The 24,187-nt window shown below is 39.8% G+C and overlaps 1 protein-coding gene across 1 annotated transcript in view; it reads left to right on the top strand.

Moving 5' to 3' along the window:
• The window catches only part of mthfd1l (methylenetetrahydrofolate dehydrogenase (NADP+ dependent) 1 like), a 37,478-nt gene that overhangs the window by 11,498 nt on the left and 1,793 nt on the right, over positions 1–24,187 (top strand). The window contains exons 16-24 of the mRNA XM_087174182.1: positions 816–956; positions 2,010–2,078; positions 6,175–6,286; positions 12,185–12,324; positions 13,438–13,479; positions 15,490–15,593; positions 15,804–15,981; positions 17,607–17,714; positions 17,931–18,083. Coding sequence (XP_087030308.1) covers positions 816–956; positions 2,010–2,078; positions 6,175–6,286; positions 12,185–12,324; positions 13,438–13,479; positions 15,490–15,593; positions 15,804–15,981; positions 17,607–17,714; positions 17,931–18,083 — 1,047 coding nt within the window. The remainder of the gene's footprint in view (positions 1–815; positions 957–2,009; positions 2,079–6,174; positions 6,287–12,184; positions 12,325–13,437; positions 13,480–15,489; positions 15,594–15,803; positions 15,982–17,606; positions 17,715–17,930; positions 18,084–24,187) is intronic.

A 24,187-nucleotide genomic window follows, 5' to 3' on the forward strand; every position in this document is an offset into this window, starting at 1 on the left:
CACACACACACACACACACACACACACACACACACACACACACACACACCTGGAGCAACCTCTAAGCTAGTTCAGCATATGCTTACATTTACCACCATCAGTTCATCCACTCTGTTTCCCTTTCATTCCTGAGTCCTCCACCTTCCTCCAGTGCTGGATACACTATAGCCCCTCAGGGTATTATCACTGGGAGTGGGAATAGAAATGTTGTGTTCCTTGGTGGATTGATGTGGTTTAAGTTATGTTTCTTTTTTTGGCATGGAATGGAGACTTCTTTGGTTTTCCATACTCTTCCCTGTGGGTAGCTCTCATTCCCTTGTTTTCTCTCATTTCTCTCAGTCTCTCTCCTTCTGTTATTTTGACATAAATAAATAGAGAAAATCACACAAAAAATCAATTAAAAATGTTTATAGTTTAATACCCCCACCCCTCCGAAAGTCATCATGTGATAGATCTGGTGACTATAATGTCTAGTTTATCTTTCGTCTGCCAGTGTGGAAAGTTGACATTCTTTCCACATAGTGTGATCACTACAGCAATGTGGTCTGGAGAGTTACTCAGGGGTCAGACATTTAATTTAATTTATTTTATTTTGAAATTGCTTTGCATCATATGTGCTTTCACATGATCTCCCACAGTAACAGCCATGGAACTATAGAATTTCTGCTTCTCTATGTGATAGTTGTTAAAATCAGATTTTATTTTTATTTTTATTTTTTTAGATCCACCAGCTGCAGTGGCCACTGTGCAAAAACTTCAAGTTGTTTTCCTTGTGGTTTGCATTGTGTATGATTGTGTGATTTCTCACACTCCAGACTGGTTTCGACATTGCAGTGGCCAGCGAGATCATGGCCATCCTGGCTCTGGCAGACAGCCTGGAGGACATGAAAAACAGACTGGCGCGCATGGTGGTGGGGACCAGCCGCTCTGGACAGCCTGTCACCACAGAGGACCTGGTGTGTATTATTGTGTGGTCTTTTCATTCAGGGAGTGTGGGAATTTTAACTCTGGCAATGTCACAGTTGGCTTATCATCACTACATCTCAGAATTTCTACAAAGAAAATATTGAGTCCGCTCCACTTTTGTCTTTTAATAGTTCAGATAAATAAAGATGCAGAAAGAAGTGTGAAGATTTGGTGTGTTATGCTTTGAGCTCAACTACATTTTTGATAGTGAAAATTGTAGCATAGTATATGTTGGTTGGAAATTTTCCAAACCAGGGAGATAAGGGTAGTTTGAGTAGTTTTCATTAAATCCCACTTAACAATAAAAGTATGTTGGCAGAAAGAGATAGATAGACAAAACACACAAGAGCTATACAGAGTAACAAAGACACAGACAGTGATTAGGATAAATCTTCTTCAGACAGAATTCGTTTTTCTGTGTGTGTACAAAAACACCTCAATTACCATCATTCAGTCTCTACTGTCCTTTCTGCAATTTTCTGACAAACCTTTAGCTTAGAAATTCCTCATTTCCCCCCTTGCTCCAAACACACTACAGTACCACTTCCTCCTTTCAAAACAACATCTAATCTAGGTGTAACCTGTGATTAAGATGTTAGTCAGACTTTAAGCACCTACCAGATCCATCTGTGGGGTCAGCTGGCTGTGGTTTCCCACAGAAAGCTGCAGCCTGTGTTGTTTCAGAGCTGCACAGGAGGATCCCCTATAAAGTTACATTAGTCTGGTTAGTCAGGATGCAAAAACATTACCACACTTCAAGAGCCAGACCCAGTGGGAATATGGTGTATGACTGTGTGTACACTATATGTGTGTAAGTGTGCCCAGATTGCTGACAAGGAATATTTTGGGATGCAAGCTTTCTCAGGACAGAGACCTACCAATAGACTGTGCTGTCATTTATCATCTATAACCATTTGAGCTTTCATTGTATCAGTATCAGTATCAGTTCTTTGAATTAGTGAGGTTAATTTTTTGTCTGAATCTTGATGACCTGGTTTCGTTTCCAACCACCGCCCTCATTATTCTTTCTTCCTCCCTGTCAGGGTGTGAGTGGAGCTCTGGCGGTGTTAATGAAAGATGCCATCAAGCCCACGTTGATGCAGACTCTTGAGGTAAGACACGCACATAACCCCACTTAAACAGTCATTATCCCGCTCAACTTATCGTCTTCTGGGGAATACGTTGTAGAATAAATAGGCTGCCAGTCCTCAGGGAAATGGAAAGCGTGCACTAAACCTACCTCCACCTCCGCTGTCAGAGAAAAGAAAGAAGCACTCCACTGAGAGCTTTTAAGAACGGCGGATAGATTGACCTTTTCCTCCCATGGCTCTTTATCTTAATAGCAGTTTAGCAGTGTGCAGAGGGCAGGTGGAGCCCTGAGACAAGAGGCCACCCGCTCCAGATTCATATAACTGTCCTAAGGAAACAGTTTAATTTGGGTGTGACGACTTATACCATAACTCACACACAAGCACATAACCAGTTCTTGTATTTGCACAAACGTACACATACACATAATTGACCCTGGGGTGTCCCTGTACTAGAGGGAAAACATCCAACCCTCAAGGTCTGATGGATGGAGAAATGGAGGGGGGGTGGAGTTTGCAAGGTTATGGCATAAACAGACAACACCCCTAACATCTCGTCTGCTTTTTATTATAGCAGGAGCCTCATTAATGGAAGCACCAAGTTTATGAACTACTGGCCCATTTGCTAACTTAACTAAGGGATGAGAATGTGGGCTTCAAAATAATCCATCATCTGGTCAGCAGCATTAAATAAGAGATATTAACTGATGTGCAATTTATGGACCATGTAATTGATCGAGAAGCTAATGTTAATAATGAAAAGACATTATTTTTGCATCATGTTTTTTGTAAATGTTGTCATAATCCTTTATGAACACAGCATTATTGTTTCAAAATGCTTTAAGATGAACTTTTTCTTTCATTATTTTAAGGATTTATCTGTAGAAATAGTCTAAGTGTTACAAACAATCTTTTTCTCACTTTTGAGACACTGCTTATTATTTACTCACTCAACATAGTGTTTGACTGGTTCCCAAACTGGGGGCCAGTTTACAATACCTACAATGTTAGCACGCCTCTGATAACAGCTTTGTCATTCTTTTGTTGTTGTAGGGCTATTTTTCATTTGTTTGTTCTTTGTTGGTTTTGAAGAGAAAGCTTGATTACATGGCTATTGGGTGGGTAAAATAAATAGAGTGACCCAGATTGAGTGTTTTCAAGGGTGTAGAGGGGGCGGTGGATTGCATTCAGCAGAGATTTAGTTACTTTATGTTTTTTCGGAGGAAGCATTGCGGCCCTGTTGTGTAAAACTGTTTCCTGTGTGGGTTTCCTGTGATTTTGGTCAGGGAACTAGTATCGGGACCAACGGGGCCTCAGAGCTCCATGAGAATTTTCCATCAAGCTTGACCGCCTGTGCTCTTTCTGCCCTATTCGCTTGTGACTGTGTGTGTTGAACGGACACAGATGAGAATGGAGTTGGCATATGGAAGCTGGTGTGTTTGTGTGTGCATTTCTGTGTTCTTCCAGATGAGACAGGGTTTGGAGGAGACATAGCACAAGAGGGAAAGGGATAGTTTTTGAACCCAAACCCCTGTGTACGTGTCTATTAAGCAGACCTCAATCATTCTGTACGTCTTTCAAACATCCTGTCTATGTGGAGTTTCACAGAACCACGGCATGCATCTTTCCTGGGGAGAGGGAGTAGAGCATAGTCTAGACAGTCCAGGCTGTGACTACAGGCTTTAAGGCGCGAGTCCTTGTACTCGCTGAAAATCTTGGCTGGGAATATTTTATTAGTGTGGCACTCTTCTGCAGCTGGTATAATGGACAGCACTGGAGATCCCCTAGAGGAGGAAATAGTGAAATCTCCATCTTCCTGTTATTGTTCATCTCTTTTCCGAGTCTTCATTATCCTCTTGTCCACCAATTGAAGAGGTGACAATTTTTCATTTATTTCCACTGTCATCACCCTGTTGTGCCTTATTTATGTCCTGAGTCGCTTTCCCTCATGTACGGATGTGGAAAGAGTGAAACGTGTATGGGATGAAGTTAAAGTTCACTAGTGGAAATCCACGTAATGGAATGACGTGTGTTGTCTTTCCATTGGAATAGAGAAAACTTATTGAATGCGTAATGATACTATAAGGATGTTTTTTTTGTCATTATCTGGTGCCATCTTTCCTTTGTTTTTTTTGTTTTGTTCGCCTCTGTTTTTTTTTTTTTTTTTTTACATGTTCCGTCTTTCATACAGTTAGATGCTGCTGTAATCTGGACCTCTACTTTACATAGACAAATATACAAGTGGCAGCATTTGACAGAGTCCTGTTAAAATGGTTGATTTACTCCCCCAATGGGAGGCTGTTTATGCAGGCAGAGGGAGAGGTATGCAAACAAAAGCTTAGAAAATCACGCAAGGCCTTCCCGTCCTTCCTCTTTCCTCCTTCTCAAGGAATTCACAGACAACGTAACAATGGGTCAGTTGCCCCCCTCCCATTTTCTTCTTGAACAGTTTTCTCCGTAATTTCCCTTTTTTCTCATGAGTGCAGCGCAAGGATTGTGATCTTGAAGGGAAGACCAACCGTATTCTTTGAAGCCTTGCCTTGTGTAAGCTGGTTGTACCATGTAAAATATCTTTGAATAAAAACACAAGCTCCAACAGTAGAGACACACACAGCGGCCGTAAGAACTAAACAGCTGACTTATCTAAGGTGCAAGAAGAATGTGGTGCATAGTACACATCACATGACACATGAAAGTATAAATGTGAAAAAATAAATAACTTATTTATGTTCTTCAGATAAAAATGGAAATACATTTGCCACAGTATAAGTCAAAAATGTCTGAAAGAGTTGTCATTATTGCAATTTATCGTTCCTTTTTTTAATACAACATTTCTAAGTTTTTGAGAAGTCTATTCAAAGAAACTGTGTCATATAGAAATCCTCCCTTTTACATTTGAATGTGTATATTCGATATTTCTATCTCAGTATTAACTCGAATATCAGCTGTATGCCACCCCACAATTATAGGAGGTCTATTATTGATCCATGATTGAACTCTGAACCATATACTTTCTGGGCAGAAAATGTATTAATACTGAACAGCCTTCTTTAATGAGAGCCTTTAATATAAGACCCGGGTGAACAGTGAAACCAACACTCAGGTTCTGTCTAAAGAAGGACATTAAGATTCACCAACAGTTTAACCCCGTACTCCTAACACATGTCCACATATATTCAATTCAGTTCAATTCAAGAAACCTTATCTCCAGGGGGCAATTTAAAGGACACATAGAGTAGACATTAAAAAACACACAAATACACGAAAAGAACACGCAACCAGTGCAAGACAAACTGTTCACATTAAGAAAAACAATGACATGAAGAAGCAACATCAGTGCAAAAAAAACAATCAACAATGGTGCAAAACAAAACCTGTAATATTACAATGAGAATATACTGATATATAGTGCCTCTAACTCCGCCTCTGCTCTACATTATGGAATCTCATAAGATGTCCATATTTCTACCAATGGTTTTTCATCTATTGTGAGATTGAAGTCATCATTTCACATATATGGTAGATAACTTGTGTTATTATCAACATACATGACCAAGAAGTGATTTCTTACATCTACCCAGGAACAAAGCTCTACTTTTAAAAATCACACCTTTTCACATTTACGTCTGTGAATACCGAGCATGTGGAATGTTTATTACATGTATTGCACTTTTCATTGTCACCCTGTTGTGTTCCTGTTCATACTTAGTTCATACGTAGAGTTAGTCACTGTGAATATAAGCTGGAACCAACGGTGCTGGGCCAAGCGTCTGCAAGAAACAGACACCTGCACTAGAAGTGCTCTTGTAGTTTGTGTGTGTGTGTGTGTCCAGCCCTCAGGGAGTAATACAAAGCAGCAGGGGAAGGAAACCTGGCCCACAGTCAAGCCGCCATGCCAGTCCGGTGCCTCTTAACTTGTGCCTACTGTTTAGACAAACACGATGCCAGCCAAAGTGCATCCACACTTCAATATTTATCCTGGATGTTTGACTGAAAGACGTTGAATTTAGTATGAAAGAGCTGGTTAGTCCTTATTTAACTTTGGTGGGGTAGGTTGCTGTGGGTTACACTGTTTGCTCACCTCCTCCTGTATGTTTGTGTGCCCCTCTTATTGTGACAGGGTACGCCAGTGTTTGTCCACGCCGGGCCCTTTGCCAACATCGCCCATGGCAACTCCTCGGTGCTGGCAGACAAGCTGGCCTTGAAGTTGGTTGGACGGGACGGCTTTGTGGGTAAGAGCACACCATCTGTGCATACAGATCACACACATGAGCTTAGGCAGATGCAAAACCACAAAACTTTTGGGTATTACAGACAACAGAATGTTAACTGCAGAGTCTAGGAGTCCCAGATGTGGAAGGATTTAAGACCTAAGCTTCCTTAGCAAGGCAGATTAAACTAATTTACTATTCTCTCCTGTCATGAACTTCAGCTTGTTCCCCTGCTGTTGCAACCTTTGGTCTGCATTCATCTTAGTTCTGATTCTGGCTCTGTAGTTGACTGCTGTGCTGCTCTGGTGTCCTGCTCCTGCGTAACTTTCTAGGAAACTGGTGGAAAGATTGCATTAAAAAAAAAAAACAGGAGAGAGGAAGGAAGCAGATTGATAATCTTAAGAGCCCCTGGAATGCTTTAGAGTAAACCACACTAATCCCTTCAACGTCAAAGCATACTTGAGCATTTCCACTTTTATCTGTCCATCTGTCCCGCTGCTCTCTTTCTGTCTTCATTTACTTTGGAAACAGAAATATGTTTGGAATGCGTGTTTGTGGGGTCTGTCAGGTGCATTTAATGTACATGCAAATCTCCTCAAGACTTGTGTATGTGAGATGTGTTTTTTTTTTTTTGTGTGAGGTCAATAACAAGTAAAAAAAGGAGAAGGGTCACATTAACACAAGCTGTCATCTGTGAGCTGGGTAAATGTAGGCAGCGTGGGCAGAGAGTTGGGTTTCACAACACTGGCGCAGAGACGCAGGGAGGCTCGTACATGTTTTTAAACCTCCACCCCGCTTGTTTTCCATCTGTCCGTCTCCTTCCCTCCCTTTCCCTGTCTGTGTGTTTGTTACCTGACTCTCAGGTATGCCAGGAACGCAACCTCCCTCCTTTTCCTCCCCCGGCAGCTGGGGTGCATGTACCCCCCCCCCCCCCCCCAGTCCCTCCCCTCAGTTGTTTTCTCTGATGCTACAGACGTTGTCTTCTTTTATCTGGAATCATTGAAAAGACTAATAACTAATAATGGCAAAGTGAAACAAATGAATATTTCTGCAACTATAATCTGGTCATCTTTTTTGCATGATTTAGCCTTATGATCAAGTTAAAGGATAATTTTGACTTATTACAAGTTTGGCTTATGTTTATGTTATGGATTTCATTTCTATTGGTCATGAAAACATACACATACTCTGAAATTATTGTCTGAAAATCACAAAGTGACAGCCGCACAAGAATGGGGTAAGAAACGGGCGATCAGACATTAGCAAACAGTTTAGCTAGATTATCTAAACCACTTTATTTGGGAGGTAAAACGGAAAGACCATTTGAAATGTTGGTAGTAATCCCTCATCACAGAGGCAACCTTGTACAACTACTGGGAGTTCCCTAGGTTCAAGTTAAACCAGGATAGTCTGTAAATGTAAAGTATTTACAGTGGACAGTGGTTTTGTTAATAATTTTGTACTTCATCTTTGTTTACTCTTCCAAATATGTTTGGCAAACATTAGGGTTTCTTTAAAGCTGCTCTAATTAATATTTTTATATTAACAATGGATCAAATGACCATGTGTAATGTGTGAACCCACAGAGAATAATTTCCAGACTCTGCAGTTCTCCTCAGCTGTTCAATGCAACTTTCAGCCCATTGTTTCGGTTTTACTGACGCAACGTTTTGTTGTTTTGGTTCACTCTCATCAATCTTGTTTCCAAGCGCTGTGAGCACGTACCAGCAAACAGTCAGAGTTTGCCACTGGTTGGCGAAAACAGTAGAGCATTTAGCAGCTGAAGAGCCAGACATTTTCTCAGGAGTTGGTGGAGACCAAACACCAACCTAAAGGAGTCTAAATATCAGACCTGTATTCACCAGGTGGTGAAACACAACTCTAAAGGAATCTTAATGTTGCTCCATGTTTGCTGGATGTGTAAATACGCAATTGTTTGCTAACAAGTTTGCCATATTAACTTTGTAAGGTCAACATTTCAATAGTTTAACAGTTTGTTTTCACTGCTCCCAAGTTGCCCTAAAAAATCTCTTAATTCAGGTTTAACGCCTCTATGATAAACCGATTTGTTGTTGTTCCTATTTCTTGCCCTATCTTGCTTCTTTTTAACAAAGCCGCTGCACCCTCAGATCTCATTCCTAGATTTCAACAATCAACTTGATGAGTGTAATGTAATTGTAGGAATGGATGGAACAGTGAAAAGTAATGTCCAAGACAACAAAAATTAGATAGAAGCTCTAATAAACTGTCTTTGACACTCATGTATCCACACTGCAGTGTCTTGAATTAATATACAGTTCAGTTGATTTATGTCACAAAGCTCATCTCATGTAGCAAAGGAAGCACATGAACTCTTTTTGAACTGAGTGAGGCTTGTGAGGGTGTGTATGAACATACTCAGGGCCATGCTTCATCATGCTCAGTATTATTGTGGGGGTTTCCAAGTCACTTTAGAATCTGGACTTGAAATGGAGAAATCTGCTGCTATCGGAGGGGGCTGCTTGGGGATGAATTCCTCGTGCCAGATGTGAGGGATTCCTGTATCATTAACAGTCTGGAGTATTGAACGCAGATAACCCCATGATACTGACTTAGTCTAAGATTTCCCACACCGCAAAGCCTCCCCAAACTAGACCAACAGATCATGTGGGTTTTTAGAGAAGTGACACCTGAGAAATAACAGTAACTCAGCATGTAAAATATTTTCGACCCCATAACATCCTGGTGATCTGAAGACTCAACATGTGTTTCAACATACATAAGATACATTTAAGATTTTCTTGTACTCATTTGGTAGTATTGTATCATTTTAGTCCAACTGGCCATTAATTTTCCTTTTGAGATTTCTGTATGGAGTGTGTATTTATGCTCTCGTGAGTAAATCCGAATCAACACTTAATATGAAAACGGATGCATTAATGCAGCTAATAAAAAATTAAAAGAAAAATTCAACCCACACATAGTATAATAGTATGAATTCTAAAGTAAAAGTACTGAAATGATTACAACAGATATTTAATGAACAACAACAATTACAGACCAAAGTAAAAAGTACAGGAAATGGGCCTTAAAAAAATATATGCATTAATATTTGTTGGTTTTCTCAGTTTTACAGTATTGTAAATTGCACAGTTTGATTTTTGACTGTTAATCAATAACAAAAAATAATCATTAGTTGTAGCCGTACTCAGAACAACAGCAGAGCTTATTGTGGACAATTCTTAACAGGAAGTATGTGGTCGTGTCGATCTAGCCTACTTTCCAGCGTTTCTGTTGGTGTTTTTCTTGGCCACGGTGCTGGTACCAATTCTTTTTCACCATTCTCTCTCTCTCTCTCTCTCTCTCTCTCTCTCTCTCTCTCTCTCTCTCTCTCTCTCTCTCTCTCTCTCGAACCATTTTCCAACAACATCGACCTTTTCTCCCCTCATGCTCTCTGGACAGTTCAAGGTTGTCACACAGAACAGGAAGCTTGCAAGTGTTTCCTCATGACATCCTCTGGGGTCGCTCTCCTGCTCGGTGTAATGTTGTGGGAGAAAGCGTGTTGTATTTGCTGTTGTTACAAACTCTCCATGTTTTTTTTGCTTTCATTCTGTCCTCTCTGAATACGCTTTGCTCAGACGTATTATGCATGCGTGGTATGAGTACTCCTGTGATCACACAGCTGTATGGAAATCCACAAATACTGTGTCTAAGACTGTGATTTTCACTGGCAGGCTGGTTCAGCATATAGAGCCAAAGCACCAGTGTGGTGCTAATGAGAAACAGTCTGAGGCCAAACAAAGTCCAGTTAAATTCTTATGCTCATCCCTCAGGCTTTATTTGTTGCCCTTTACGCAGAGAGACTTGTTAGGATGGAGATGATGCAGCCAAGAATCCTCAAACCACATTTTCTCCTTAATGTTAAGATTGTCTTTTATGTTCCCAGAAACTGTTAATGTCAAGTAATAATTTTTTTTTTTTCATTTTTCACAGTTCACCTCTTATTCTTATTCTCATCTTTCTAATTTACTTTAACTTCTTGTCTCTTTTCCATTTCCTTTCTCTGTTTCCCCTCCTCCCCTCCCTCTAAGTCGTTTTACTCTTCCATCTCTGGGGAATTAAATTGTATTTTAATACAGAGAAACAAGCAAAGTAGAGTGATGCATTTCTTCAAGGAACCACTTGTTTTCTCACTAAAGCCTCAGAGACTTGTGATCTATCAAGTATCACACACAATCACTTAAAACTACAGTGAATTATTTTTGTTCTTATCAAAGGCCTCATGCTGTATGTACGATGTTGTCTTGTAACCAAACAATGAATGTTTTCAGTCCTTTTTCTTGTTTGTTGAATTTCATAGTAAATCTTTTTTAGACCAATTTATTCACTAAAATGGGATCTAATTTGATTTTCTTTTCATTTAATTTAGTTTTTTTTATATCCAGAATCAATAAAGAACTGATTTTCTGTCCAAAAGGAATTAATACAATTCATTCTTGGAGCTGTGAGAGTTAAACTATACTATACTCTATAAGTTGTGCATTTACTGTATAGTTAAAATCTGCAAGCACAAACTAGCATGTAAATAACATACACATAATTTAATCATAACATAACATAATCTTAATTTTGTTTGTTTTCTGACTTGCTTTATATAACTTTAAAGCTAATAGAGGTTTATTAGAATAATAAAATAGTAATATCAATACTAAACCTTGACTGTTAAAACAGACACGCCAAGTCTTTCTTCTGTAATATAATCTATCTCCTATGCAACTGTATTTTGATTCTTCCACTCTGTAGACCATGTGGGGTTCAGCTGTTGCTAATATACCACGAGTTGTTAACATAGAGTCATTTGGACAAAGTAGTGACTCGTCTACATTATATGGACTTTGGGCAAAGACCAAAACAAACTTTATTCCTTTGTCTGACAGCAGGTCCCACACTGTACTTGAGGGTTTTATTGGTCTTCTCTGGTGGCCATAAAGAGTTCATGAAGCTCAGACTCAACTATAATGGTAAAACATACTGACTGGCAGGTTGAAACAGAGGAAGGAAAAGAGATGTCGTTGTAAATTTATTCAGATTAGCTTTTGAAGTCATAAGTGTCTCATTGCTGCTTCATTTTGGATTTTCATTACAAACACCAAACAAACGGAGTCGTCTCAGAAGCCCAGCTTTTTTTGTGGTGTATGTGCAGTTATTTTTTCCCTCACCAGGTTCAAATGACATCAGGCTAAGAACTCTGCAAAAAATAGGGGAAATACGCCAGAAGTTGTTAAAACCTCTCTAAACAAGTTTGGTGTGACATCAAGCTTAGTCTCCCTCCGCAATTCTAGTTTTGGCCACCGGCAAGTGTTTTAGAACAATGGTGCCACACACACATACACGCAGTCCCACACACGTACACACACAGCAACAGTAACAGGAAACCTTATCTTAACAAGGCTGTCATTCCAGGTGGACTATTTGCTTAGTTTGGAGCATGTTCAAGAGGCCTGTGTGTAGGGGCTGTTCATATCAGAGGCCCTCTGTCTCTTTGAGAGCCCTTACAGTGAACCCATTACTCAATACAGCATTACTGTTCAGACAGAAACACAGTCAGACTCACTTCTTATTCCCATGATTCCCATGAACTGAGCTCACACGTATATATAAAGTTGTTTTGAAGTCATATTAAGTCAAACATGGCATTTAACATGAAGTAAAGAGGTAGAGAGGATACAAGAAGAAAGATAACTGCCTCATAAACAGATCAGCCTATAATTTATGTCAAAGATGATAAATCAGTGCCGCTGCTACAGACAGTTTAACCACTCATCTACTTACATTAGGTTTATATGCTGACCCGCTTCTTATAATACAGTCAAGGGATCATTGGTTCATATATTGATATGCTGTATAGTTCGTATGAAAACATCTCATCTGTTTCCTCAGTGACTGAAGCTGGTTTTGGAGCAGACATCGGGATGGAGAAATTTTTCAACATCAAATGTCGAGCTTCAGGTTTGAGGCCTAATGTGGTGGTGCTGGTTGCAACTGTCCGAGCACTGAAGATGCACGGCGGAGGTCCTAATGTAAGTTAACACAACACTGTTACCATAATACACTGTAGTAAGCACAGTGATGCGCTTTTCTCTCCATAATTCTGTCATAAAATTTCAAAATGTGGACCAACACATTATCTCTGATGTTGTGGAATTGATTAATCAGTGGCATAAATATCTGCAACATCCTAAACTCACATGTGACACTGTTGTTTGCACAGTCACAATCGCCACACATAAATCATAATATACTTTTAATGGTCATGAAAGGAGCTGCTATGTTGTTAAGAAGCTGTAGCTCAATAAATTGATCGTTTATACAGTCAATGAAAGATATCTTCATTATGTGTTTTATTATCATTATCTGTATTCAAGTAAAATTCAAAGAGGTCCACTAATATATTATATAGTTAGCTTGACTTTCCATTCTTCTTCATGGTTAACTCCAGCAGTGAACCAATAGTCTCAACCATTTTTATGATAAACAATCTCAACACATGTTAACAACTGAACAGCTTTAACTCGACCTTCCAACTTCTTTCCATCTTCTATCCCACTTTCCCCTCTTATTTATTTGATGTCGTCTCTCTCCGTGTGAGTGTATCTCATTGACTGTCTCGAGTCGCAATGATTGGCTGAGTATCAACACATGACCAGTGCTGTAAAGGCCAGAAATGCTGTGCTGGTTAAAATAGCAACGCTATGTCAAAATGTAAAAATTCTCGATAATTCATAGGTTATATGCTGGTGTCTGGATAAGACTGTGTCTGCCTTTTAGAGACCTCTGCTGTAGGATTACCTGCTACTCCTCCATATAGACATTTAGAATAGCAAGGTACACACAGTACACTGTATGCCTATGTGCGATCATGAAGGGCATTTAATGGCAGGACAACATTTCTGAAAGCTCAGGCAAGTGTTCCAGTTTGATTTTGAAACTTATAGATGTTTGTGCATTCCCCCATATAACAACCCACATTCATACAATGAAAACAATTATAGTCTGTAAATCTACTCAGAATTTCTTGGTACTTGTTGGTCTGCATCCTGTTCACTCAAATGAATGCCCCAAACTAACAGCGGTATTCACTGGCTTTTCCATGGAAACAATCATTTGTTGTTGTTGTTGTTGTGTGTTTTCAGGTGTCAGCAGGCGCACCTCTTCCTAAAGAGTACATTGATGAGGTAAGATCCGTATAAAGCCACATTGATGGACACTAATATACATGTATGGACACAAGCATCGCCACTGTAAGAAAACAAGTGGGAGAATATTTTGAGCTGAGGTTTTGGTGAGTTTTTTCATCACTTCCAATCAAGTTAAAATAATTGACTCTCCCTGTTTTTATTACATTTAGTAGTGAAGGTCAAGATGTTTTCTAGAAAATTAGAATTATTTAAACAAATTGGCCATTGCAAGACTTCAATTATAAGACAATCATGTGCTCATTAACATAATGCTGTTTGGTAGTGGGTCTGTGTTTTTGAGTTAACTGGCGGCCACAAGGGTAACCATGGGTGGCGATACCGTATCTCTTAATGTAGCTTTGCGGCCTTCAACATTCCCAGCATGCCCTGTGGGCCTCTCACTGCCCTGACTTTCTGTAAAGATATGAACCATTAGGATCACTCTTGAGTTGCAATGGAGATAACTTACTGGATACTCATACCTTGGGGCAACACAGTGAACACAATATTGCATATTATTTATGAAATCCTTTATACTGGGTTTGTCCTTTGTGGTGTGTGTGGTACGGGCCAGGAGAAACTTGGGGAAATGAGCCATCATTCGACACATCTATAGAGATTTCTGTGTGATGCAATAAAGGAAGTTACGAATCGTACTCAACCTCTCTGCCTCAGGCCTCCAGCTGTATTCTCACTGACATTTAATTCCCAACCCATATGCAAAAATACATCGCCCACTAACATGGTTATGAGGGCTCATTCGATTAACAGCACAAATAGAACCTTCTTCCGGGTATGTGGGCCTTAGCAGAGTGGAGGTGGGATTCTTTTGGTGTGTTTGTGTGTGTGTGCACATGTTCATATCTGGATAGAATCACTCGTCTCTGAGGCCGGTTCAGCTGAGTAAATAATGAAGCAGTATAAGTTAATTGTGTAGCTTATAATGAGAACCAGAAGTACTGGGGAAAACAGAGCCAGGGAAATGAATTTATGGGACCTGTATGGCCTTACTGCTCTGAGCCTGCGGCTACACACACACACACACACACACACACACACACACACACACACACACACACACACACACACACACACAGTACAAGATTGGATTACTGTGGTCAAACCTGGAGTAGCTGAATGAATATGCTGTTAATGTGCTTGGGAATAACTTAAGTGCTGCATGTAGTAGTATAAAATATGAGAAGGATTAATGGATAACTGTGCACTACGCAGTAATATGACAGTCTTATTCTATACTGTAGTACATTACCAGACCAAGTATAATTAATCCAAAGACTAACAATATACCACATCAAAGGAAAAGTAAAACTCATTGTGGTTAACAAGGCACTAAGTGAGTGGCATGTATTCTGATGTAACTATTAGTTTGGACAGCTCCAGCTAAATGGGTAAATAGGAAATGAGGTCAATTAAACCAAGCTTTCACTGGAATTACGGATTTCCTGTTATACCCTCCAAATTATATCTCTGCAAACTACTCAGCAGTGAAGGCAAAAGTAGATGTCTCCAGGACTTTTCCTGTGCTGACAGTGTAATAAAAACCATCCTCAGTATGGAGTCGCATACCGAACTGGGTTTTTAGCATCTCATTCTGCTTTTCGTTAAGAACACTTTTACCATTTTTATTGTGACACTAAAAAACCTTTTATGTTATAAGTGTTGTAAATGTTCAATATAAAATGAACTTCCATAGGTTTTTAAGTAATTTTAAAGGAATTAATGTGCCTGGAGAGTAGAGATGTGACAGGAATCAAGGGGGTGGTGGTAATGATTTATGGGTAATGATTAATGAATTATGAAGTGGGAGGAATCCTGAAGCTGCAGTTCCTTGTCCAAGTTTTATCATGATGGCTAATGGTTGGATGCTTTGGGGGACAGCCAGATGTAGTATATTTTATAGGTCTTTTAAAATTCAATTGAATTACAATCATGCATTCCTGACCTTTGACCTTGCCTTTTTTTTTCCCTCTGTCTTTCTCCTCCCAGAATTTGAGCCTGGTTTCAGGCGGTTGCCATAGCAATCTCAGGAAGCAGATCCAGATCGCACATCTGTTTGGGGTACCAGTCGTGGTGGCGCTCAATGTCTTCAAGTGAGACGCAAGCAGACACACATCCACAAAAACACAACATTCCTGTAATATACAGTAATTGAATCGACTTAACAGTAGTAATGGGACAGTCCATATCCTCCTTTAACCCACAAAAGCACCGTTTTTATTTGGTTCATCTTGCTTTAAAAAAACACGATTCGTTGTTTTAGCCACCAAGCACTGCTAACATTTCCTTCTGTGATCCTTCAGGACAGACACCGAGGCGGAGATTGACCTTGTGTGTCAGATTGCAAAAGAGTGTGGAGCGTCTGACGCTGTGCCATGTCACCACTGGGCGCAGGGTGGGCGAGGGTCTTTAAAGCTGGCCCAGGCTGTGAACGAAGCTGCCAGCAGAGCCAGCAACTTCCAGTTCCTGTACAACATAGAGGTGAAGTTGTTGTACATGTTGTGTGTTTCTCAACTGATCTTAACTAAGAATATTGAAAGACATGTCATCAAAATTTGATGCCTGTGTTTCATTGCTGTATGCAGTTGTCTTCATGCCTATTCCTACTTTTTTTACTTACTTTCTGTTTGCAGTAAATGATGATGTTGGGAGCAAAGCCAGAGAATGTTTAGGTAGAAAAAACATCAGCTGGTCTGAGTTAGCGAGTTTGGGAAGTCGTGACGTAAATGAACTGATCCTGTTACACTGACGTGTGTTTGTGTGTGTCTTTTTGTGCAACTATTTACAGTAATCATGTGCCTGCATACCAAGAGTCCAACAAGTGGAGTGAAGCGGGTCCAGGACTGATTTAATGAATCCAGCTGATACTCAGTAAAACAATTCCAGTGAACTGAGAATTATTAAGAATAGTATTGCACAGTATACTGATACTAGAAAGGTGTCCGATACTCTGCCTTTCTAAAATGATGCTATACAGCATTCTATTAGTACCAGTACTTTAAAAATACTTCCCTTGGGGGGGGGTTTGTTTGTTTGTTTGTGTGTGCGTGCAGCACTCTGCTTCCACTCCCTGCAGACATAGTGGGCGTGCCACCAATGTTTTTATTTTCTTTCATATGCTGCATGCTTCAGCTTTCATGGTGACAAAATTAGAGACATGGCTGCAAATAGAAGCACTTTTGCCAACCATTCACAGCTTGTAAGCAAAGCAATGTGGCGTCATTCTTCTTAGATAGCCAACAGTCAGGGTGAGCTCACAGACGCAACAAAGCCCATCTGTAAAAGATGTTTTAAACCTACGCAGAACAAACTTGGCAAAGCATGTTACTGACAGACATACCGACCCGTTGAATGAATTCAAAGAGCGACAGGTTAATGTGAGAGATGACATAATTACATCATGCCCATTCCCTCAAATATAAGTCAAATAAGTGTGATTTATTTTCTGAGAAACAAACTTTTCACAACCAGTTAAGGGCAATGATGACTGTTTAATTTGGCTTTATCTCTGTAGCTAACTTATCAATGTTTCAAACATCTTTATATGCAAATACAATGTTCACACCACTAATGTTAACTGTACCCTAACTTGTAAGCTGCTAAAAATCAGATGTTCAAGTGTGCATCAATAACCAGTAATAAATCAACCACCAGCTATACATCGCGGTCCAGCATCTTGTCTGTATTGCTGATGAGCAATACACACAAGATGCAGTTTTCCTTCATGTCAAATCCCAGTCACTGTAACTTCAGTTCGTCTATATGGTATTGTGGCTGTCACAGTAGAAGTCTAAAATTTCACTGAGTCACTGTTCTGGTATTATAAAGATAATATTGAAAAAGATATTGCTTGGCCAGTTACAGCTCAGGAGGTTGACCTCTCAGATGTTGCACTGCCGAGACGGCAGATGAGAGTTATGAAATATTTCACAAGAGTCAGAGAGTACAAGTCAAATATGTTGAGTGATTTAATTTACTCTGTTTAAGTCCTTTAACCCTGAAGTCACACGGATGTGGATTCACTAAATCTAATTTCCCCCATTATTTCCTTTGACTGGAGCGCTGATGTGTTTCCACCTGTCCCTCATGCACTGTCTGTCTTGTAGATGCCGATAGCAGAGAAGATCAGAACAATTGCCCAGAAAGTGTATGGAGCTGATGACATCGAGCTGTCCCCAGCAGCCAAAGCCAAGATCAATTACTACAATCAACAGGTGAGATCACTCCTGCCACAATAAACACTGTCCCACACAAAGACAGGAGCATTGTAGCTCGTCCCCTTTCTCTCTCCCTCTCTCTTTGTGTATCACTTTCTCTCCCACTCTCTCTCTCACACACACACACACACACACACACACACACACACACACACACACACACACACACACACACAAACATTAACCAGTAAATTTCTTTTACCTTTTACCCAGGGCTACAGTTCATTACCCATCTGCATGGCCAAGACCCACCTGTCCCTGTCCCACATGCCTGACAAGAAGGGTGCACCCACTGGATTTGTTTTGCCAATCAGAGATGTCCGTGCTAGCATCGGGGCTGGCTTCATCTACCCACTCGTGGGAACGGTATGTGGTGTGCAACAGAACGGCAACAGCCGGCTAATGCTAACTTCATTGTCTGTGCCCAGGTCACAGTCACATTCCACAGGCTTTTAAAGGTGTCTTCACAAGGCTGCAAATGTCTGGAAAGTGTATGTACTGTAATTTACAATAGACTGTGCCATTACTGTTCGAGAAATTCAAACATGTTACAACAAAATGATGGTCCTTGACCACACTGGAATTCAACACAAGCAAGACATTACATTCCAGTTTAACTGACTCACTTTAAATGCACTAAATACAATGATTTTTCTACAAATTTGTTTGTTTGATTTTTAGGAAATAATAACTGGGTCATATCCCCTCCCAGTTCATATGGTTTTATTGAAAAAATTCATGTGAAAACTTTATTAAATTCATGGGACCTTGCAAAATCCTAAAGCTCTACTGCAAAAAAGTTTAATACATATGAATTTATGACGTGTGTGTGTGTATTCTGAGGCTCAAGATTTGCTTACTTTTCACTGCATCGGGTTTAAATTTGTAGCTACTGAACTTCCAACAAACCCTGAAGATCATTTGCAACATGTGATCACGTAAATAGTTTTTAATGTGTTAAGTATTTGGAGTAGAGCTATAGGATTTTGCAGGATCAATTTCATAGAAGTTTTTCCATACATTTTTTTTTTCGAGAAAATCCGTCACATGAAGTGAGAAAAGTCTTAATTCTGAGTAAGCTGGCGTGGAATTGGCCAATTATTTACCTTATCTGTTTTGGTCCCTCTGTTCTTTGCTTCTTGGCCCATTTAATTTCTTCTTGCACCATATACTCCTTAAATAATCAATTAAAATCAGAATCATTTTGTGAACAAGGATGGACAAATGTTTGTTGCAGTGTTTCAATGAGTGTGTGTTAAAACCTCTGTGTCTACATAGTTGAGTGACCAAGTGTCAAAGCAGCTATGAATGGCTATTTACTGCACAAGGCACTGAATCTAATTTACCTCACCTAATCTAATCAACGTGGCGCCCTTCCTTTACCTTGTTACTGTAATATCCAGCTCAAACACTGATATCTCCTGAGGCTCACTTTGATCACTGAGGGTTGTGGACAGAAATTAAATTCAGCTGTACTTGGTGAGAAGTAAAGCCCAAACTGCACTTCTGGGAATCCACAACCTCTGGTGTTTCATGTTGATTTGGTTTATTGCTGTGGGGTTGAGCTACTTGCCAGGAGTAGACGTTTATATCGTAATTCAGGCACATTTTCGGAGTTATGTCATAGCAGAAATGTTATTTCCATCACTCCTGACAGCTTTGTCTCCGTTTATCCACATAGGATCATTAGCTCGTGCAGGTGCTGTATCCCCTCATCCTTCCACCCTCCCATGAGTTTATCTCTGAACAGTATTTATAGTTTTGGTCAGTCCCCTGCTTTTCCTGAAACCATATTATTGTGCCGGTTGGAGCTGAATTCGGCTTACTGGAACCTCTTGGTTGATGATGGGCTCTGACAGGAAGGAAGCGGCTTCCTGAGCGCTTTGCCTCCTGCTGTTTCACCAGTGTTCCCTGAGGGTTAGGCTTTGATAGGTGGAGACAGAGGTGTCAAACACCGGGCATGCTGGGAAGGGGTAGCAGTGTCTTGGTGTGGCGTCTGTCCAGCCTCCCTGCCATGCCTTTGATCTGCTGTGGCCCGCGGAGCCACTGGCACGTTGACGACCCTTGAACTGTGACTTATAACCCAAAGGGAGTCTCCAAATAGTTATTTGAACTCTTTAGCTTAGCCTCTGTCTGCCAGACTGATCCACAGATCCATTTTAAAGTCATAGAGAGCCAAGTCCCACCCTGGGTCCAGGTGTGCTTCTGTTTTTCTTGCCTCAGCCAAAATAGTTATTTGGTTAAATGACAAGGTGCCAGAGTTTTACTGTCCTGTACAGTAGTAAGTTCCCACTAGAATTTCGACAGATAACCCCAGTATCATATTTCAGATTTTTAAAGAGGCTATTGAAATAAACTCTATGGCAAAAAATGTGAGGCAAGTGGAACAAAAGCTTGCATAGAAAGGGGGCAGGACTGAGCATCTACATGCTGTCCACTTATCTGACAGATTTGATTGAAAGTTTTGTTGTACTTTGTTTCTCTCAGATTATAGTAGTTGCTATTTTATAATGTTTTGCCATTTAACAATTTTTTTTTAATAAAAGTGGTAACAGACCCTCAGGTCACACTTGACTCAAAGAAGTGGAAAGATCTCAACAGCAAAACTCCTGGGGCAATGAGGGTTTGAGTATGAGAGGAGGGGGAGCTTTAGATGGAGGGCTGGGTTAAGGGTCTTTACAGGGTGAAGAATCAGGAAGGGGCTGATGTCACTCTTCAGATATGTGAGGGAGGGGTCGCAAGCAGAACAATAGATCTCTTTAGAGTTCATATCCCGTTAGAGCAACCTCCAATGCACCAGTTCAGATTTATAAAAAGCCCCTTCCTGATTATTCCACATGGCCACAACTGGATATAATTTAACATGCTGTACATTGGCTAAAGGACTGCGATTATATCTATGAAAGAAAGCACACATGAGATGAAAGTAGATCTTAATTTATTTTCCTGACTTTGGTCAGTAAAGTCAAGTGCAACAAGCTCAGTAAATCCAGTCTTATTTTTATCTTTGAAACTGATGTTTACTTCATCATAATTACAGTAAAACTAATGCAGAGATAAGTAAACAATATACACAGCATTACAATACAGTACACATGACCACATGAACTAATGTTGCTGTCTCTTACTTTCTAAGCTTAACATCTCATGACTACTTTGTAGTAAGTTTGTATTTAAACATTGTATTAAAAATTAGAGTCCTAAACAAGACAAAACAGAGTAATGTTTTCAACTTGTTTACAACTTGCCACAGTGAAGTTCAAAGTGCTTCCCTAGTGAAGCAGTGCACTCTCACAGGTGAGAGTTCAACTCATGAACTCTTCAATCTCATCACTCCAGCTCCACCTTTCTAGTCACCAGGCAATTTATCCATTGATTTATCACAGCCAAGAATGTGTCTTCATTAGATAATACAGTCATAATAAGAAGCGTCATTTTGACTTTTGATTAAATGCTTCATTTGACACTTTTCCCCTCCCTCTAATGGTCCATTAATCTCAAATGGCTCGAGTCTTTGCTCATGACTTTGATTTCATAATCTCCTCAATCCCCCTCTTTAGCAACTGCGCCGTTTGTTGACTGAGAGTCTTCTCCAAAATCAGAGGGGGTTAGAAATCCAGCTACATTGTCTCCTCCAGGGTTTTCCCTGACAAAGGCACATTGTGTTTGGGCATAATGGGGGGACTTATTTGGCCAAGTGGAGTTTCCAACTTAAGCCACAGAGTGTTATGTGTTTTTTGCAAGTGCCAACTTGTTCTCAGGCTTGAGAGGAGGTCCAGCAGAACAGAGCATCTTTTGTTGCTTTCAAAACCTCAACAGTTTGTCTTTATATTTTAACATCTTTTGATAGTTAAATGTGAGACCTAACATTTAATTCTAAAGAGATGAGAAGAAAAAAGGCTGTTTGTGAATCCAAATGTTTTTGTTTTGAGTCATTTCTTCCTGTTAACTGACAGTGTGTAGATTTCATCTATTTCATTTGAGAAACTAAAGGGATCTTGGTGAGTAGCAATGGAAGATATTTCTCACTTGCAGCCCTACTTTGTTAATTCAGATGGTAAGACAGTTGCATTTTTAAAAAAATCATGTCTAGAGTCTTAATGATGGAGAGACTGTTGTGAGTTTTACCACGTTGTGCTTTCTGACCACATTTTATGTGAATTATAGTTAATTTCTCTGGATGTCAGTCCTGTTTAAAAGCATGAAACATGATCAGTATTGCCTGCTCTCTTAATGATTCATAATGAAATAATGATGCTTACTTGAATAAGTAGTTTGGGTTATGTAATACAATTATACTTCATAACAGAACTACAGTGTAAACAGTCAACATTAATCTACGGCTCGTGTTACTTTACGTTTGTAAAGGGGCTTGGTAGGTACAAATTAGAATGACATTATGTAATAGCTGAAGGTGGACCAAAACACTTTTTAAGGCGTGGCTTCAGCATATAACAATATGGATTGACTTTAGCATCAGAGAAAGACTTTGGCAAGCAGACTCCATCAATGTGAAGCATCTCCTCAGAGTCTAGATTGTATACTGTCTATACTGTATAAGTTGTATACTGGACTACAATTGGCTTTAAAACAAGTTGTTGTGTCACAGAATCCTGCTCATACTGTATGTTCACATCTTCTAGTGTCAAACTCTGCACAGACATCATTCTGCTCAAACATCCAAGTGAAGTAACAATGAGCAAAAATAATTTTGGATTGGAAAAAAAAAGAGTTTAATTGATTTCATAAGAATATAATGTAATCCTGCGATACTGACGTCATTTGAATCCGCTCATAGTCTGAGTCATCTGTGGTTAAAGCCTAATCGGTAGATGTGGTCAGAACAGTGTCATGTAACCACGGTCGCAGTTGACAACAATGACACAGAGCAGATAGCATCCGCTCTGTCAAATTGGGTAAACATCTACTCCTTGTTTTGTCCCTTCATTTACTTGCGCAGCCACGTTCCCTCAGACAGGAAATTGGCTGGTCACTTCCTCCTGTCTCATTTCCACTAATGGGCCCATAAAACTGGCCCTGGGTCAGAGGGAAGGAAGCATGCAAAGAATGTCGCTCCCTGTCTAATGAGCAAGATAATTTACTTTTGAGCTTGGACGGGATGATCCGGCTGGGTTTTGGGAGAGTGTGTGTTTTTTATGAGTCGCACAGTTGCCTTTGATCAATTGTAGCGTGCAAACCAATTCCTTCTTTTCATCTGCCATACAACAAACACCGGAGTAACACATTTATTGACTAGAAAAATTTAGATTTACAGTTCTTTTTGACCTAAAGAAAAACCCTTTAATTACACTGGTGCTCATAGCAAATGCTGCCAACATCTGACCCCACTACGTGTGAACTTCCATTCACATGCTCACTCCTGTTCATGTCACAAATTTCATTAGGGAGAATTTCCGCTGTCAGCTGCTTTTCTCTTCTTCTTATTGAATCCATCTCAGTAAAACTTCCACATGGCTCTCTGTGATAGAAGATAGCAACATATATAATCTCTCTCTCTCTCTCTCTCTCTCTCTCTCTCTCTCTCTCTCTCTCTCTCTCTCTCTCTCTCTCACACAAAACACACACCGATACTGTAGAGGTGGGCCGAACAAAAAGGGACAAGTCTCTCCAGTACAGCACCCTTTTAAATTTGTTGTGATGTGTGTGTTATGTAACCATCTGTAAGAAAACACTGACATTTTATCTGTTTTATCTATATAGGGTTAGCTAATCCACGAATTTAGAAAATAATTGGGAAATTATTTTTATTATTATGTTGGATGATTTTTGATTGTCAGTTCAGGAAACCCAGTAATTAGGAGTTTCCACTGTTTCAGATATATGTTATTGCACACTGGGAAGTCCGTATGTTATATATCTGATATAAATTGTAGCTATTTTTCCGCTACTTATTAGACAAAATCAAAACTCAATGTGATTCTTAAAAAGCCAGGAGTGCCCTTCTCTCTCTGGCAGTGATCTCAATCCATGAGTACAGTAGCTAATATTAACCACTGTGACTCTACATCTCCTTAACTTCGTCTCATCTCTTAAAGGCAGCCCGTTTTTACCTATATTTGGACGACAATGAGAACAAAGGAACTTTTGTCTGTGGCTAAATTCATCACTGCCAAAGTGGAGGTTGTCAACACGTTGGTAAACTGTCTCTCTGGAGTTAAATGAGTCTAGATTATAGTCATTCAACCTGTGGGGGTTGATCTTACTCATTTTACGTTAAGGTTTGATACAAAATCTTAATTGATTCTCTTTTGGTGTAGAACAGCTGTGTTGTGACAAAGGCTTTAATATGAGCTTGTGGTTATTATATAGATTGTAATCTTACTTTCTTATTTAGGTCTGTTGTCACTGACATTTTTATGAGGCTGCTGTCAAAAGACAAAAGTTATGAACCAGCTGCTAGTATTGGTCATATTTTTTTTCCCCCACTCTGAAACAATAGTTAGATAAAA

The sequence above is a fragment of the Seriola lalandi genome, unplaced genomic scaffold (genome assembly GCF_002814215.2).
Source record: "Seriola lalandi dorsalis isolate HSWRI2012SDOR001 ecotype SW California unplaced genomic scaffold, Sedor1 jcf7180002054326, whole genome shotgun sequence".
Taxonomy (NCBI): Eukaryota; Metazoa; Chordata; class Actinopteri; order Carangiformes; family Carangidae; genus Seriola; species Seriola lalandi.